Source organism: Mandrillus leucophaeus, unplaced genomic scaffold, assembly GCF_000951045.1.
Source record: "Mandrillus leucophaeus isolate KB7577 unplaced genomic scaffold, Mleu.le_1.0 Scaffold188, whole genome shotgun sequence".
NCBI lineage: Eukaryota > Metazoa > Chordata > Mammalia > Primates > Cercopithecidae > Mandrillus > Mandrillus leucophaeus.
This window is the reverse complement of record NW_012101898.1, coordinates 3,335,441-3,354,379: the sequence shown is the minus strand read 5'-3', so window position 1 is coordinate 3,354,379 and position 18,939 is coordinate 3,335,441. Positions and strand designations below refer to the sequence as shown.

The 18,939-nt window shown below is 43.3% G+C and overlaps 1 protein-coding gene across 1 annotated transcript in view; it reads left to right on the top strand.

Annotated features, from left to right (window-relative positions):
* Positions 1 to 15,823, top strand: part of CTNND2 (catenin (cadherin-associated protein), delta 2) — a 1,004,786-nt gene extending 988,963 nt beyond the window's left edge. Inside the window, exons 23-25 of the mRNA XM_011978063.1 lie at positions 381 to 614; positions 5,767 to 5,844; positions 13,942 to 15,823. Of these exons, the coding sequence (XP_011833453.1) occupies positions 381 to 614; positions 5,767 to 5,844; positions 13,942 to 14,202 (573 nt within the window). The 3' untranslated portion in view covers positions 14,203 to 15,823. The remainder of the gene's footprint in view (positions 1 to 380; positions 615 to 5,766; positions 5,845 to 13,941) is intronic.
* Positions 15,824 to 18,939: the final 3,116 nt, after the last annotated feature.

Genomic DNA, 18,939 nt, shown 5'->3' with positions numbered 1-18,939 from the left:
GGGGGGAGCGGAGGGCGGGGACGGAAAGAGGAAGGGCAGGAGGAGGATTTAAGGGGAACCCCATGAAACTACTGTTGAGATATTTTCCCTTCTTGCCATGATACAACCTCTTACCCACAAGAAGCTTCCTTAGAGCTGATGACTGCAGATTCTCTGGGGAGGCATTCATCTTTCACACTCATCATCCCTCACTATCTCAGTCACACCCATTGCCTTCCTTTCTCATCAGCCAAGACTCTATGGAGGCCAGAATTGGTACAATGAGTGCCCGTCTCTGCCCCCTCCACCGTGCTGTGCCCAGCCCATCTGATAACAGGGCTTACCCTTAAATCACTGTATATTCTGTACACATTGTACACTCTGCATATGCCTCTTTTGAGGCACTCACAGCCCCCTCCGAACTCTCCATACTTCACCGTCTCCCTGGATGGCCCTCCTCCAAGAAGCACTACGTGGACTCTGGCTGTAGAGGGAGTTATACCTTAAAAGCAGAGTCGCTGGAACCCCGAGGACCTTTCAACGGGGACCCCACACCCTCTTTACCACATGGGCGTGGAGATGGGTCCCTGCTGAAAATAGGCTATGAAGAAGAGCCTTTAATAGAACAAGGCCAGGTTAGATCATTCATAAAGCTGGGCGCAAAAGGTGCCGTGCATACACTGAGACCCTCTTAGGAGAGGAATGTGAAGAGCAGGAGGCAGTTCTCCAGTAGTGTTTTGGTGTAGACCAGCAGGGAAGCAGAGCAGACAAATTGGATGATTTATTAAAATGCCTTCCAAACCAGGACAGCGAAGATAAATTTTCCTAATAGCAAATGCATTTACCCCAGCGGCAGTGTTTTCCATGTTAACTCCGCTCAGCTGCATGAAGAAAAGTATAATAAACAGATGTTTCTTATCCCTGCCCCCAGGACCACATTCTGCCTCCATGTGCAGACCCTACGAGGGAACACCTCAGTGCTGCTCCTGAGATGTTTCCTGAATGGGAAAACTTAACTCATTACATGGACTCCAAGTTATTATTCACAGTCACTTCCCCCCCTTACATGGTGCCGCATAGATGAACAGGAACCAAGAAAGCTGTGAATCTGAATTCTGAGTCCCTGGAGTCTAGACATTCGGCAGAGGATCCAATTTGTACTGATTATGCTGAACTAGTCGTGACACCAAATTCCATGTGCAGTTAGCATTGCCCTGGATAGCCACACCACCAGCTGTCTGGCATGATACACTGAGATTAAAGAATCATTGTGATATTGACTGCATTATTATTAAGTTTAGCGTTTCTCTTTAACTCTCTTGCTCAAGAGAATCATTCAAAAGGACTTCAGGTGTGGGTGTGGGTGTGGGTGTGCGTGTTTGTGTCAAAACAGTTCCAATGGCACATGATTGTGCCCTGGACTCAAAATAAAATGAAGCCTAAAATTTACTATGTTTCTGAGATTTAATCTTAGAAAATGGCAGGGATCTTGACAATTTCAGTATATGTAATTCTTCTAACTTATTTAGAGGCTGAAACAGCTTTGCTCTAACTTACTTAAAAATGCAATTCAGGAGTACACTATCAATCATGTAGCAAGCCAGAAAGAACATTGAGATCTTTATTGAATAATATGTGTATATAGGGAAATTCCTCTAAAGCCAATGAGTGTTGTGTAAATGCCGGTTATTATCACAACAATGATGGTGGTGGTGGTGGTAGTGAGGGTGATGGAGGTGACGGTGGGATAGCAGAAATGAGGATAGTGGTGGTTTGCCACTTTCAATAGTGATATCAGTAAGTCCCCAGCCAAGCCGTGTGGAAGCCAGTCTTTCACATAGAGATGGGGAGATTGAGTTTCCAACCCCCACCCTGCAGGATGTTAGCAAATGCCCATCATTCCAGGGTTTACTTGCAAAATCAGATTTCTCGTGGCCTCCACATCAAAAGCAATGCTTTTTCTTGTTCAAGAACAAATCCACGGGACACTGAAAGTTCTGTGCATTGAAAGATAACCTGAAAAACTGCCATCTTCCTTGTTTCATTCCCTGCCAAGAAAACGTTCCTTCTGATATGAAAACAAGGGAAGCTTCACCCTCAAAATGCAGCCTATGAGGGCTGGAAGTGGAAATATCTCTTTGATGGAGCTGTCATCTCTTCTTCTGAGCTCTTAGAAGTTCAGATCCATCTAGGTGTTTATTCCAGGCTTCCCCCACCCTCCTTTTGTGGATTCATTTTCTAGCTTGGATGAAGCCTCTTGAAATTCTTCTCTCCTAAGTGTTTCTCTGCCACTGGGGAGCCCTGAGAAATCCAGTCGGCTGTTCATTCAGGCATGCCGGCTTCAGCAGCGAGTTCTTGCAGCCCTGGATGCCTGGGAACCTCACGTGTTCAGTTTGTCTCAAGAAAGGGCTGCATCATCCCAGCAGCTCCACCACCTGACCTTTAAATTCACCTGGAGGTTTTTCCCTCCCGTCTGAGCTTCCCACATACCCTTTCATCCAATGGTCTGTTTGTTTTTGCCAGTGTCTTTCTTATGCCATTTATTTATTTATTTATTTATTTTTGAGACGGAGTTTCGCTCTGTCGCCCAGGCTGGAGTGCAGTGGCGCAATCTCAGCTCACTATAACCTCCACCTCCCGGGTTCAAGCAATTCTCCTGCGCCAGCGTTTCAAGTAGCTGGGATTACAGGTGCCTGCCACCACGCCTGGCTAATTTTTGTATTTTTAGTAGAGACAGGGTTTCACCATGTTGGCCAGACTGGTCTTGAACTCCTGACATCAAGTGATCTTCCCCCGTCAGCCTCTCAAACTGCTGGGATTACAGGCGTGAGCCACCACACCCAGCCTCTTAGGCCTTTGAAAGTCATTCTAGTTTTCAGGGTGTTGATTCAGTTGGAAATTGGGTATTTGAGGGCTGATAGAAAAATAGAAAGGCATCCTTCTGTGGGTCCACTATTAGCTGGGCCATATGAGGGTGGAGCCTCTGTGAATTCCTCTGCCTCAAGCGTCCATAAAGGTAGTTCAGTCTCAGCTATGGTCTTGTTTAATGGGTGAGGGGAAAGAACTTCCAGTATTAACATCCTAGACTCAGAAGCCACAAACTCTGCCTCATGCTTTTAAGATTCCTCTGATAAGAGGAATCTTAAACCTGTTTATGATTTCACAGCAGGGAGGGAGGCCAAGACTACAATATTGCAAATGTTCTAAAAAATATGTGCATTTAATTCTGAGCAACAGAAAAAAAACAAAATTTCACCTTATCCCTGAAGTGACATTTTCTATAGCAAATTACAGCTCTGAAGGCAGATTTATCTAAGGTTTACTCATTTATTCATTCAGCAAATGGGGCACTTACTCTATGGGTGTCCACTGAGGCCAGGTGCTGTGCCAGGCTCTGAGGATACATACAGAGGTAACAGCAGGACGGACTGTTTCTGTCTCATGGGCCTTCTGCTCTGGAAGAGGAAGGCAGACAGTACATAAGGTAAACAATAGAACAAGTTCCCAGCAAGATGGTACTGCACTGTGTTGAGTAGGAAGAAGAAACTGAACAGGGTAATGAGATGGGGGTGCAGGCGGCAGGGGTTACTTCACTTGACGTGGGAGGAGGAGACATTGAAAGTCTGAGGGAAGCAAGTTCCAGGGAGAAAGATCAGCAAGGACAACCCAGCTGAAGCTAAACAAGTTTTCCCCGCTCTGAGGAAGGAGGGTCAGCAAAGCTGGGGCTCCTTTAACAAGAGGAGAGGAGGGAGAAACGATTGGGAGGTTAGGCAGGAAGCAAACCTTGCAGGGCCTCATGGCCGTAGTGGAGAGAGCCATCTCGGGGTGAAGAGCATTGGAGCGTTCCAAGCAAAGAAAGAGACAGACCCCAACTTGGGTTACAAAGACAGCATTCTGACTGTTGGTAACAGGATGGATGGAGGAATCGGGCTGGGCAGAGTGGAAGTTGGGTCTTCAAGGAGGATTCGGTAGCAATGGTCCAGAGAGAGACGGTGGTTTGCACCATAATACAGAGACAGGAGTGACATGCATTCAACAGAGAGGATAGCAGAATGATCTTTAAAATGGAAAAATGGGCTCTTGGCCCTCACTTTCTAAGTTGAACTCTCCAGGAGGAATTTTATTGCACAGCTGTAATGAACTCTTAGGTAAAAAATCATGGGTGGAGTGAACTTAGACCTTGAAAGGCTATACTGACTTTTCTCTTGTGGCCTATAGGTGGAGTGATCCTACTTCATTATCCCCGAAATACTGGAAGCAAACAAGCCCTTCCTAGTTTTAGAGTGTTTTATACCCCACTGACACTAGACAGACAGCATTTTCCAAAGCTTTTTTTAAAAAAAATTTATGAATACATAATAGTTGTACTTAAGGGGTACATGTGATTTTTTCATACAAGTATCATGATTTTCATACAGCGTATAATAATCAAATAAGGATAATTAAGATACCATCACCTTAAACATTTATTATTTATATTAGGAACATTCCAATCCCATTATTCTAGTTGTTCTGAAATATACAATAAATTATTGTGAATTATGGTTGCCCCATTGTGCTATGAAACACTAGATCTTTTCTCTTCTAACTATTTTTTTTACCCATTAACCATCCCCTCTTATTCCTCTCTCCCAACTCCGCTTCTGAGTCTCTGGTAACCATGATTCTACTGTCCATCTTCATGAGATCTTTTTTTTTTTTTTAGCTTCCACATATGCGCAAGAACATACGATATTTGTCTTTCTGTGCCTGGCTTGTTTCACTTAACATGAATCACCTCCAATTCCATCCGTGTTGCTGCGAGTGCCAGGATTTCATTCTTTTTATGGCCAAACACTGTTGTGTACATATACTACCTTTTCTTTACCCATTCATCTGTTGGTGGACACTTGGGTTACTTCGACATCTAGGCTATTGTGAACAGTGCTGCAATAAACATGGGAGTACAGATATCTTTTGGTATACTGATTTCCTTTCTTTGGAATATACACCCAGTAATGGGATTGCTAGGTGATATGGTCATTCTACCAAAGATTTCTTGAACCATGACCCTTCAGCAGCTGTGAAGGGAGTGGTGGCCTGTGCCCTTCGTCTGAGTGGATGGCTTGAGCTTCAAGGGTTTCCCATAAGGAAGTGGGCTAACAGGCCCCCTCTCTGGGCCTTCAGAAGCTGCTAGCAACTAGAGGAGACCTTCATCTCTTTCATCTAGACCACGGGCAAGCCAGACAACAGAGCGGGATCCTCCCTCTGCATCTGGTTTGATTCGAAAGTCACAGGCTTCCAGATGCATGGGGGACATGCAGCGATGCTCCCTGCCCATCTTTTGGGCCTGTAAGAAATGAACTGTCTGAAAGATGATCAAGCACTTCTGTGAGCTCAAATTAGAAATTTTATTCTTGTCACTCTCCGGCTAAAAGCTAAGCTGCTAATACAGACTCCTGCATGCTTCAGTGCAGGTGACAAGCCTTTATTACCCGCCAGTTTTCACCAGAAAAGAAGGCCATAAAACTTACAAAATGACCATCTGTTTGCAGCACCTGCCCTGACCCCGTCTGCGATGTGAGCGTTATTGCAAGCGGCTGACATGCTATGGAGATTTTCTAGAATAACTGTTCTCCTTTTTTAATATCTGTATGTAAAATGAAGTGTTCAGGGCCAAAGAATATCTTCTACTTGGATTGGTCCCCAAGAAAACAAGCTTTGTTAGGGCAAGAACTTGCTCCAGTAACCACTATTCCTCATTTGTGATGTTGTTTTCTTTGCTAAACTTTTGTTTTCCTTTTAATTTTAGCTCAAAACACTGGAATTTCAACTTTGTATAGGAATTCATATGGTGCGCCCACTGAAGACATCAAACACAACCAGGTAAAGGAAATGCACCACGTTCGTATTTCTTTTTCAATGTGACTCATGTGAAATAACCTGGAATTTTAAACATAAATTTCATCCAACTAACATAAAGAACTGAAAGAGGAGGCAGTGTCCCCCGAGGCCCTCCTCACTCCTGTTGCAGCACGGGTGTGTCTGTGTGTGTGTGTGTGTGTATGTGTGTGTGTGTGTGTATGTGTGTGTGTGTCTGTGTGTGTGTGTATGTGTGTGTGTGTCTGTGTGTGTGTGTGTGTGTGTGTGTGTGTGTGTGTGTGTGGGGTGGACTCGGCAGAACAGCCTCAAATTTGCAAATGGCCTTTGAACCTTGTGCTTCATCTGATGCAGAAAGCAAGTATTCTGCTATGGTGCAAAACTAAAAGAAACCCCCAAATGGACGAGTGTAGGATGTTGTTACTAAATAGGAATTGTCTGGACAGGAATTACTGGACAGAGATCGAGTAGCTCCTGTAACCCTGCAAATGCGTTAGGAAGGAAGCATTCATTATACATGATCACTACCAATAAAGGAGACACAGCAAATTCAGTAGAGAACTTGAAAAAGACAGAATACATAAATAAGTTCTATTATTCTGCAATACATTAAATGCATTGTAGTGTCTTGCTACTCAAAGTCTAGTTGGGGAACCAGCAGTGTCAATGTTACCCGGAATCTTGTTAGAAATACAGGAGAGAGTCTTCTCTGGCTCCTAACCCTAACCCGTTCAAGATTTTCTACAGCACAGTTGCATTCTAATTAGATGGCCTTGTGTGCACATTCAGGTTTGAGGAGCACTGAACAGTACATTCTTTTTATTATTGTTATTGTTTTATTATTATACTTTAAGTTCTGGGATACATGTGCAGAACGTGCAGTTTTGTTACATAGGTATACACGTGCCATGGTGGTTTGCTGCACCCATCAACCTGTCATTTACATTAGGTATTTCTCCTAATGTTATCCCTCCCCTAGCCCCCCATCCCCAGACAGGCTCCAGTGTGTGATATTCCCCTATGTCCATGTGTTCTCATTGTTCGACTCCCACTTATGAGTGAGAACGTGTGGTGTTTGGTTTTCTATTCTTGTGATAGTTTCCTAAGAATCATGGTTTTCAGCTTCATCCATGTCCCTGCAAAGGACATGACCTCATCCTTTTTTGTGGCTGCATAGTATTCCATGGTATATATGTGCCACATTTTCTTTATCCAGTCTATCATTGATGGACATTTGGGTTGGTTCCAAGTCTTTGCTATTGTGAATAGTGCCACAATAAACATACACGTACATGTGTCTTTATAGTAGAATGATTTAATAACCCTTTGGGTATATACCCAGTAATGGGATCGCTGGGTCAAATGGTATTTCTAGTTCTAGATCCTTGAGGAATCGACACACTGTCTTCCACAATGGTTGAACTAGTTTATACTCCCACCAACAGTGTAAAAGTGTTCCTATTTTTCCATATCCTCTCCAGCGTCTGTTGTTTCCTGACTTTTTAATGATTGACATTCTAACTGGTGTGAGATGGTATCTCACTGTGGTTTTGATTTGCACTTCTCTAATGACCAGTGATGATGAGCTTTATTCATACATCTGTTAGCTGCATAAATGCCTTCTTTTGAAAAGTGTCTGTTCATATTCTTTGCCCACTTTTGATGGGGTTGTTTGTTTTTTTCTTGTAAATTTGTTTAAGTTCTTTGTAGATTCTGGATATTAGCCCTTTGTCAGATGGATAGATTGCAAAAATTTTCTCCCATTGTGTAGGTTGCCTGTTCACTCTGATGATAGTTTATTTTGCTGTGCAGAAGCTCTTTAATTTGATTAAATCCCATTTGTCAATATTGGCTTTTGTTGCCATTGCTTTTGGTGTTTTATACATGAAGTCTTTGCCCATGCCTACATCCTGAATGGTATTGCCCAGGTTTTCTTGTAGGATTTTTTATGGTCCTAGGTTTTATGTTTAAGTCTTTGATATATCTTGAGTTGACTTTTGTATAAGGTGTAAGAAAGGGGTCCAGTTTCAGTTTTCTGCATATGGCTAGCCAGTTTTCCCAACAACATTTATTAAACAGGGAATCTTTTCCCCATTGCTTGTTTGTGTCAGGTTTGTTAAAGATCAGATGGTTGTAGATGTGTAGTGTTATTTCTAAGGCCTCTGTTCTGTTCCTTTACTCTATATATCTGAACAGTAGATTCTTAAGGAACCAATCTGAGAGAGAGAAAGAGAGAGTGTGTGTTATTCAGCAAACATTTATTGAAGGTTCATTTTCTCTGGCTCTGCAGAAACTATAAAAGCCAAAAGACACAGTCTGTTCTCCCTCGTTGATCAGAAACTTCATACATCTCTCCTTCCCACGGTGCGCACCAGCCCACTCCATGTGCAGCACTCTGGAAAACATATGGTGTTGTCTGTGACCCCCTGGTGAACAACTTGGCCCTCATGGCCTATTTGATGTGTTGCTAACATCTAGTCAGCCTACTCTCAGTTCTAGTATTTGCTAAAAGCAAAGAAACCAATGCCTAAATAAATAGGGTCATGAGTTGTAGACACCAGGTCACCAGGGAGGCCCCAACTGTTCACTTGCCAACCTGCCTCCGTAAAGGCAAACAGAAACAAAATGTATTAGAAATGCCAACTTCATTTATGGAAATCAACCATGCCTCTTGCAGCAAATATTATGAAATTCTGGATGTACAGTAAGCAGACTATTGCCAGTTATTACTGATTCTTGTCGGGTTGTAATAGGACCATGATTTTGCCGCCAAGAATGTAAGATTCATCTCAAGTTCCCCCAGGTAGAGAGAAGCTCCTCACCAGAACCAGTTCCCTCTGCACCAGCCTTCCTCTCCCAGGAGTTGGCATTGAAGAAACGCCCTGACATGGCCAGGGGTCTTTGACATCTCACAGAGTGGCCGCAGTAGGTTCCAAAACACTGCTTGCCATCTAGATTTAGGGGACAGTCCATAATGGCTCTAAGGGGCACGTTCTTTTACCTAGGCATATCCTGAGCATTTAAGCAAATGAGAATTAATATGCTAAGATGGCATCCTTGCCATGAGTGTGAACACAACCTAGCCATAGCCTTTCTCCCAGAGGTCCCCAGAATGTGCTTGACTCAGTCTCAGAGTGGAACACCAAGGCCGCTGAGGTTCAGGCAAATGTTGCTAAAATCCACCCTGAATGGAGAGCAAGCTCCACACCTCTCGTCAGGACCGAGGCATTGCAGGCAGGCCCCTGGCAGAGCTGCGTCCTGTCTTCACAGCTCAGGACCACCATCATTCCCTGTGAGGCACCAGCCAAGGGAAATGAATGATTGGATCATTCTATCTTAGCCTAACATCCAACAACATTTTTAAATGTCCAACGAAGAGAGGGTTCCCCCCCAAAAAAAAAATATTTCCAAAGAAATCATAATGATACTCCAATGAACTTGGAGAGGAGGAAAGAAAGCATTTTACTTATTTTGGACTAAGTTATAGGAATAAACCTTGTCTTGACTTGCAGCTTTCTCTCTTGGGGACTCAATAAAGTGCAACCATCCTAACCCTTCAAAAGACACGTTTTCACTCTCTTCCGGTTGGAAGTCCTAGAGAGGACTCATAAACAGTATCCCTGACTTGGATTCTCTGGCCATAGAGGTGTAGCCAACCATTCTAGGTGGAATGCTTCCATGTCGGGAGCTTCCCTGGTGACGAGTTACCCCAGAACTTCGCGCCTGCAACAGTTTCACCAGGAGGGATGCTCCAGGGTTTGGTCAGTTTCAGCATCGAAGCTTGTCCTCTGCTGAGTGTTCCTGTCTCCCGGGTGCCTCAGTCACCGGCCGGGTCTCACAGGCTTCACACTGGACAGCGACTGAGCTTATGGGGAAGCGATTCATGGAGGGAAATCAGTTTCAAGTGGATCTCCAAGATAAGGCAAAAGATAGTGAGAACTGAGAAAGAGACGCCTGCAGCAGACACATGGCCACACATGGGTGCTGCTCCTGTGACTACCTGGGACTCAGGCACATTTTCAGCAAACTCTCAGCTTAAAGCCTCCTAGAAGAAACCCTCAGTGGTATAAAACACAGTTTGTGATCTTTGGTTTGAATGTCTGAGGTCAGCGGGTTACAGACATCACTTTAGACTTCACTGACTGGGCGCCATGGCTAATACCTGTAATCCTAGCATTTTGGGAGACCGAGGCAGGCAGATCGCTTGAGTTCAGTAGTTCAAGACCAGCTTGGGCAACATAGCAAAACCATGTGTCTACAAAAAATACAAAAATTAGCTGGGCATGGTGGTGTGTGCCTATAGTCCCAGCTACCTGGGATGCTAAGGCAGGAGGATGGCTTGAACCTGGAAGGTGGAGGCTACAATGAGCCATGAGTGTGCCACTGCACTCCAGCCTGGGTGACAAAGTGAGACCCTGTCTCAAAGAAAAAAAAAACAAAAAAGTCTTAACTATGCATACTTTCCAAAAATCCTTTTGAGCTTCTACCAGTCCACCCCATACTTATAAAGAGAAATATCATATTGAACGGTATCTATCTAGCTGACAACAGGATTTTTGTTCAGGAACTAGAAACAAAGAGCTTTGCTGTTTTGATGACCAATATTTAAATGATAACAAAACCAGAATCTTGGGTTCCCTCCTGGTGTCCTTAGTTCCACTGTCACGTGAGCAGCCCAGTTGTAACTGTCCGCAGAAAGGAGGAAGAGGAGATCCCAGGAGCATACGTGTTTCCTTCAGTCCCCCAGGCAGGAAGAGGCAAACACTCATCCTGGTTCTTCTGTCTTCCTGTCCCATTTTTTCACCTCTGTGCCAGTGGTTCTCAAATTGGAGCATGAGCCAGAATTCCCCAAAGGGTTGTTAAAGCACAGATTGCTGGAGCCCCTCCCCAGAGGCCCTGATTCAGTAGCTCTGGAGTGGGGCCCAGTAATCTGTATTTCTAACAAGTTTCCAGGTGATGCTGATGCTGCTCGTCTTGGGATCATGCTTTGAGAACCACTGATACTTAGTATCTGGCCTCCTTCATTTTCTGTGAACACTCTGAGTCTTTCTATGAACACTCTGAGACATGGAAAAGTTTGAAGATCTGTACTGGGCTAGTGTTCACCTTGTGTTCAAAATAAATCCAGTTTCCTGGCAAATTTGTTAAGGAATAAATCCATATAAGTCTTTTGTCATTATGCTAACAGAGTTGGAAGGTGTCACGACACTGTCCTTCATAATTTAGAGTGAACATTCTACTGTTGAGGAAAAAATTCAGCAAAGATAACTTGGTAGAAACAGAAGCCACGGAACGGAGTGCAGAGAGTGTGGGCACATTGACCCTGGAGTGAGCTGCTGGTCATAGCCCCTTTCAAAACAAGATGCAGCGTTAAGGCAAAGAAGGCAAAAGCTTCCGGCTTGCGTGTTCCTGGGCTTCTCTAGACCATAACAGACACCCAGATTCAGAAATCCCCACTGCTGTATTGGGGCATCATTCTACTTCCCTCATCCCAAATCTGGCTGATGCAAACTGTGCAATTTTTAATGCATTTATTTTTAGCTCTTATGTGGGGAGGGCTTTGGGAGGGGTCATTTCATCAGCCAGATTTTCAACACTGTCAGATATTCTCTTAAAGTTTAAAATGCAGCCAGTATTCCTCCACCGCAGATGGGTTTCACCAGCAGACATCCATACCACAAGACCGGTGAGCAAATTCAGTCTCCGGGTGCAGCAGTGTCACATGCCACCTGTGACAATCCATTTCTACACACTCTTGGGACTGGGCACCAAACCTCAGAAGTGATTGGTGTGGGTTATGGAAAGTGCAGATGAATGGAAGAAGTTAATTCTCTGGGGTAAGAGGCTCAAAAAGCTGATACCCAGCTCCAAAATGTTCACCAACCAGAGAGAACATGACAACAGTCTCAAAGCAATTTGAACAAGGTTGTGCAAAAGAAAAAAAAAAAAATGAAAGCAGAAGCCACTTTGGAGGAAACTCATAACCCTTGTGAGTGACTGCCCCTGAAGACATTCCTGTCCCCTGCACTGCCTCCCCTGGCCCCCGAAATATGCATCAGAAAACACACTGCTTCTGGGTCTCTTTTGTCCACCAACTTTCTTTCTTATCTTAGAGCCTGGAGTCAGCTCCTTGAGGCCTGTCCTCCAAGGTTTGGCCGCCTTGGCTCTGATGGGACTGGGCTAGGTTGATAGAACACCTGGGTTTTAGAGTCAGCCAGCCATATGTTCCAGTTCCAGCTCACACCACCACTAGCTACGATATTTTGGAGAAGTTTCTTAACTTCTCTGTGCTTAAGTTTTCTTATCTATAAGATGGGAGTTTGCTGGAGGGATGTATGGACGGGTGGATTGGTGGGTGGATAGGAAAACAGACAGATGATAGATCATAGATATTGATGTAGACAGACACAAACACACAAAAATATTTATGACAACTGGAGTATTAAAGAATTTGCTAAATGTTGAATAGGGTGCCCTGCTGAACTGGAAACACAGCAAATCTAGCTCCCTCCCTATGTAATTTTTCCAAACTTCTAGATTCTGAGCCTTTGCATGTCTTGCACTTGGAAAGCAGCCCTGTGTTGGAGTGGAGTTCAGCAGAGCACGAGCAGAGCTCTTCAAAGAATAGAAAAGGGCACCCCAACCTAGCAACGCAGTCCAGTAGACCTGGACTTAGCAGTATTTAATTGCAGATGTTGCACATTCATTCCAAATGTTCCTCTCATCCTTTATTAGCTCTCAGGCTAACAAAGGTTTATGCTTATGGACTTTTGGACTTCTCTAGGTAGACAGAAACCTCATCCATTCAGCTACCACTAAGTAGACACGTGGGACATCCTAGACAGCTGCTGTGATGAAGTTCACCACTTCTTTGAAGATGAGGTCGATTACTAGTATAAATCAATGACATATATAAGAGGGAGTTTCACTTACTTGAGAGAAGAATTATGTGTAAGCCGTTAAAAGCATTCATTTACACACAACGTGCTAATTACAAATCATTATCTATTAACTAAGACCAATTTCTAGAGGACATTTCTGTGCTGAACTTTAGTTAAATTAATAGGGAGTCACAGAGTCCGCCCAAAAGTGATCAAACAGTATTTCTTTAAGAGTGTTTAATAATTCACACCAGACTTCCTCCCCAATTACTGCCCATTAGCAGAGCTTCGTGCATCCCACTATGTACTTGCTATAGGGTTACCCTCACCCTTCACCTTGGGAGGTTCTGCTCATTTCAGGAACAGGTGCTTGAAAAGGGACCCCGGGGACTAAAACAGATACTAATGCACCAATGTTTATTGCAACATTATTTACAGCAGCTGAAAGGTAGAAATAACCCAAGCGTCCATCAACGAATGAATGGATAAATAAAATGTGGTCTGTGCCTACCATGGACTGTTTTATTTTTATAGGGATACAATCATGGGGTGCAAGTGCAGTTCTGCTACATTGATACATTGCATTGAGGTGAAGTCATGGCCTTCAGTGCATTCATCAGTGGAGCAATGCACATCACAGTGGAATATTATTCAGCCACAAAAACGGATCAAGGTCTGACATATGCAACACCATGGATGACCATGCAAACTTTATGCTAAGTGAAAGAAGCCAGTCACACAAGGACAAGTACTCTATGCAGTGCCTACATTAGGCAGATTTCTAGAGACAGAAAGTAGAATGGTGCTTGCCATGGGCCCAGAGAGAGGGGATGAGGAATTACATTTAATGGGCACAGAGTTTCTGTTTGGGATGATTTTAAAAGTGGTGGAAATGGATGATGGTGATGGTTGCACAACACTGTGAATGTTCTTAATGCCACCTAATTAATCTTACACTTCAACATTTCTTAAAGCAAGCAGTTTTATGTTACGTATATTTTGCCATGATAAAGATTATGCAGAATGATAGCACATGGACCTAGGAGTCAGTTTTCAAAAAGAAAGCCGATGTCAGTTGGCAGTTTTGGAGGAGCAGTGCCACAGTGGTGAATGCCTGGATGTACACAGCCTCTTCTTTGAAGGAGAGTTGGGTGCCAGGGCAAGAGGGAGGCTGAGTCAAGGGAAACCAAGTAACCCAGTGTGGCTCTTCTTTCCCGTTCAGGTTTCAGCACAGCCAGTCCCACAGGAGCCCAGCAGAAAAGATTACGAGACCTACCAGCCATTTCAGAATTCCACAAGAAATTACGACGAGTCCTTCTTCGAGGACCAGGTCCACCATCGCCCTCCCGCCAGCGAGTACACCATGCACCTGGGTCTCAAGTCCACCGGCAACTACGTTGACTTCTACTCAGCTGCCCGTCCCTACAGTGAACTGAACTATGAAACGAGCCACTACCCAGCCTCCCCCGACTCCTGGGTGTGAGGAGCGGGGCACAGGCGCTCCGGGAACAGTGCATGTGCATGCATACCACAAGACATTTCTTTCTGTTTTATTTTTTTTTTCTTCTGCAAATTTAGTTTGTTAAAGCCTGTTCCGTAGGAAGGCTGTGATAACCAGTAAGGAAATATTAAGAGCTATTTTAGAAAGCTAAATGAATCGCAAGTTAACTTGGAAATCAGTAGAAAGCTAAAGTGATCCTAAATATGACAGTGGGCAGCACCTTTCTAGTGTGAGCTGTAGAGTAACGAGAAGCGCTTTATACTGAACGTGGCTAATGGGAGGAGAGACGAGGCATTTGGGCCGGTGGGGCGTGAGGGTTATCGTTAAGCACAAGACACAGAATAGTTTACACACTCTATGGGGGACGGCTTCTCACGCTTTGTTTACTCTCTTCATCCGTTGTGACTCTAGGCTTCAAGTTGCATTGGGGTTCCTCTGTACAGCAAGATGTTTCTTGCCTTTTGTTAATGCATTGTTGTAAAGTATTTGATGTACATTACAGATTAAAGAAGAAAAGCGCGTTGTGTATATTACACCAATGCCGCCGTGTTTCCTCATCTATGGTTCTAAATATTGCTTCAATTTCGAACTTTTGAAAGATGTATGGATTTCCAGTTTTTCTTTTCTTTACTTTCTCCCAGTATGTTTTAACAAAAAAAAAAAAAAAAAAGCAGGAAAAAAGGAGTATTTAGCAGTATTGTTCGTTCTGATATGTGAATTTGTTTGTGGCAACTAAACAAGGCATTCAGCAGTTTCTGACAATTAACATACATCATTCCACACTCCTTGTCAACAAAGTGCTTTTTCACTGCCTAAAATTTTAGATGTAGATATTTGAAATAGATTTTTTCATTTATACCAGTTTTCTTTATGATGATACAGTGTTAAAAGAAAATAAATTACAATTGATCTGTCATCCATATTTGCTAAGAATGTCTATTTCCAAGGACCTATATCTTATAAAATACACATTCTTGCTTGTGTGTCTGTGTGTGTGTGGGTGTATGTATGTCCACATACTAGAAAAATGACCTGTGTGAGATTTTGTTTTGATAGAAGCTATTTCATTTGCTGTTCATCTTGTACAAACTTTGTTTTTGGTTTTTTAGTATAAATGTACATCGGTTTGTTCCTTTTGTACTGTATCTATTCTTCTGACCATCTAGTGACTCAGGATATTAGGCCAGTTGAAGTGGAGTTATAGGATTTTCACACATTCACACATACTTGGATATCAACCCTTTCTACAGGTCCGTTTCCTTACACATTTTATCCCCTCAGAACACGATAAACCATGGCCAACTCAATTTCACTTTGGGGCCAATTACTTGAAGTATCCACAGAAAATGTAAACTGCTCGCCTTATTCCCCCAAACTTTTTGTTCATGTGGCAGGGAGCAGTAGACAACTATGGCATAGATTATTAAAATTGAACTTGAAGCTAACGTTAGAATAGTGGTTAACAGAGCTAAGAAATAAGGCTAACCATTTAAAAGAACACGGGCCGTGGGTAAATTAGCTTTGCTCTTTAGATGCAAGTGACTGAGGCCAATAGGTGCCTAGTAAATGTTAACTGTTCTTGGAAAAAATAAAAACATAAGTAACAAAAGAAATTGGCTGCCATCGTCCTTTAAAACTGGCTTCCCTTCACTCTACATAGTTTAATTCAGCTCCAAGTCTCAAGTAAATGGTTCTTTCTCCAAATTTAACAACAATCAAATGATACTAGATTCACACATAGTTTTGGAAATGAAAAGTTAACTTTCAGAATAGAGCAGTAGACACAAATGTATATATGACTTGTTTTCTAGTTGGACATACAGGACTCAACATTTCTGGGTTCCCTCACAGGAATGCTTCAGCCCCTCTAGAGAGACAGAAACATGGCGCATTGAAGACAAGGTTTCCACTTCATCTGTATCATACGATGCAACAGTAAAGAGACTGTGATATGGATATGACTTCCCTATAATGTAAGGGCTGGCTTAACCTTTCCAGAAGGAAGCAATAGGACTCATTCTCTGGTTGGAGTTGTGCCACAGAATTAATGTGCTATGAAATTCCTCCTCCTAGTACAAACTTTATATTTTCTTTATGATTTTTGAGTCTCAATGCGTGCCCTATATTTGCGACTCTTGAAGAGCATGGATGTCTTTGCATCCCATAATTCTTTGAGAGCACATTGTGCCAGGCTGTGAGTAGCTGACTCAGCTAGGAGCCTCCAGCATCAGAAGTAGAGATAGCGGGAAAAATTTAGAAGTGTTTGTAGTTATTCAAGCCAGTCCTTTTTTCCTTTTTATGCACATATACAAATAGATTGAGGATAGATGTAGACAGAGAGAGAGATGACAAATAGATGATAGATAGCTATAGATAGATGATAGACAGTGGATGGATAGGTAGATGAAGGTAGATAAGTCGATAGATGGGGTCTTACTTGAACTATGAAATAGCCTAAAGCCCCCACAGGTTCCCTTGGCAGAGAAGGTTGGTCAGCCAGTGATTTATTGTTTGTAACGTGGGATATACTGGATAAAAGCCCCAAGTGACAAGAAACCTTTGTTTTGGCTTTCATTGTCCTGAAAGTAAGGCCCCCTCCCACAAGTGGCTGTGTCTTGCATCTACAAGAGCCTCCAGACCCTGAATTTTCCTACAGAGATGGGAATGGTATTATTCAGAGGAAAGGGGGGAAGCAAGGAAATTTCTTTTTCTGTTCAGTCCCTGTGGTAGACCATAAAAACCCATTGCACTTAATAGGATGTACAATCCAGTCCCTCCCCATTTTTTTTTACTTGAGAGTGATGGTCACCAGGGACTGATTAAGGAACAATCCCTATACCCTTGTACCATTATGGATAACGGTAGCATTTAAACATAAGATCTTTGTATTATCACACATTAATGCTATGATCCTCATTAAGAGGCATGCGTTAGGCAATAAAATATCAGGTTTAGAAGAATCAGGGTGACATAAGATGTCACATATTTGGAGCTAACCTAGGTGAAGGTTAACCAACAATGACCTGGTTCATATTAATAAGACTTGTGCATTATGGAAAGCTGCTGTTTAAAGAAAGCAGTGTTTAAACTCAGTAGAAAAAAAAAAAAAATCTCCATGTATTTGGTATGTCTTGTTTCTCTTCAGCTCCTTTTTAATGTCTGATACTGTCCCCTTCGTCTCTGAGAACTGTGCCCCCGAGAAGTGAGGTCTGACTGTCTGAAGACACGGTATTCTCACTCACACGGCAACAGGGAAACGAACATGGCTCTTGTCTGACAAAATGCTGTTTACAAAAGTGTTCATCCAGGCTGTTGGGGTCTCTTACCCACGAAATAGGACACTCCAGACACCTCAGCCCACCTCCACCTCCGACGGCAGAAGAAAGGCTGCAGCCAGTCGGTTCACAGAAACCTGATCTTTATCTCAAGACCAAAGGAACCTCTGTGTGACAGAGAAAAAATAAGCCAGCAATCAGGGGAGCCCAGGGGGTGCTTTAGAGATCTGTGCATTGCAGGCCAGAGGCTGCTGACATGCCGGAGACTGCTGACATGTAGCAGGATTTTCCACGGCAACATTTCCCCTAAGGCCCCATAGCTCCACTCCGCACCTGACATTTCATTTCTACACTGTGGTCGAAACAAGATTATAATAGAAACTCATGCTGGGCAACCATCTCATCAAGACCAACCTGATCTTCTTACCAGCAGCCTTGTATCCCTGGGTCTCTCTAAAATCCCCAAATCTCCGAAACCAAAAACAAACAAAACCACCTTGTAGTGCACTTGGTAGCAAAACCTGACCTGAATAAACTCCAAGCTATGAATGGTCTTCGCTTCTCTGACCTCATGAGACTCCTCTGATATTTCTCACACATGGTGCATTGACTACCAGGTCCTGCCTAGACTCTGCTGAGCGTGTTATGGAGTTTGTGGTGCACACCCAGATTACCTTCTAAAATCTGAAAATTTCTGAGTTCAGTTTGCCCCAAGGGATTCACACAGACGAACTTGTACCCAAGTGCTTAATAACAGAACTGGACTTGTGAGTTATTAAAGCCTGGTTCGGCTCTCAGAACCAGTTCCCTTCCTGTGGTGCGTTTCAGATCAGAATCTACATTAAAGTGTGCTGGTCTCCATCCTGCAGAGAGGTCCCTGTGGGCAAGAGAGCCTCGTGCACACCACCTCATCGCAAGGCAGCATATCGCTTTGTAACCTGTAGATACATAGGAATGAGACTTCTGGGTGTCCGTGACGGTGCTTGGCTGTACAAAGCAAAGAGAACAAGACCTCCAGTTGCTTGCAAACAACAGCTAGAACACGCCCAACCAGGGGGCCCATGCATGTTTTTTCCAGATAGAAGCTTTCTAATGAAACCCCTGTTGTAATACCCAGTTCCGAACTAGCAAAGCAGGCACTTGACCCTCCGCCTCTTCATCAGTTCCATCAAGAGTAACTTGTCTGCACCTAAAGCCTCATCAGCCACGAAGGATAAAGAAGAAATAAGACCCACCCCCAACTCCCTAAGCACACTAGGTAATAACGAAAGTGGAGTTTTAAGTCAAATTCGGGCCTTAGTAAGACAATGGAATTCTTGACATAATCTTCAACAATAACCACATAAAAATCACACATTTTTAAACTTTACAATATTTGATTGCTCAGTTTCTCAAGAAAATGAAGACATTATGAAGCACCGGGTTCTCTGTACTGGAACTTGCA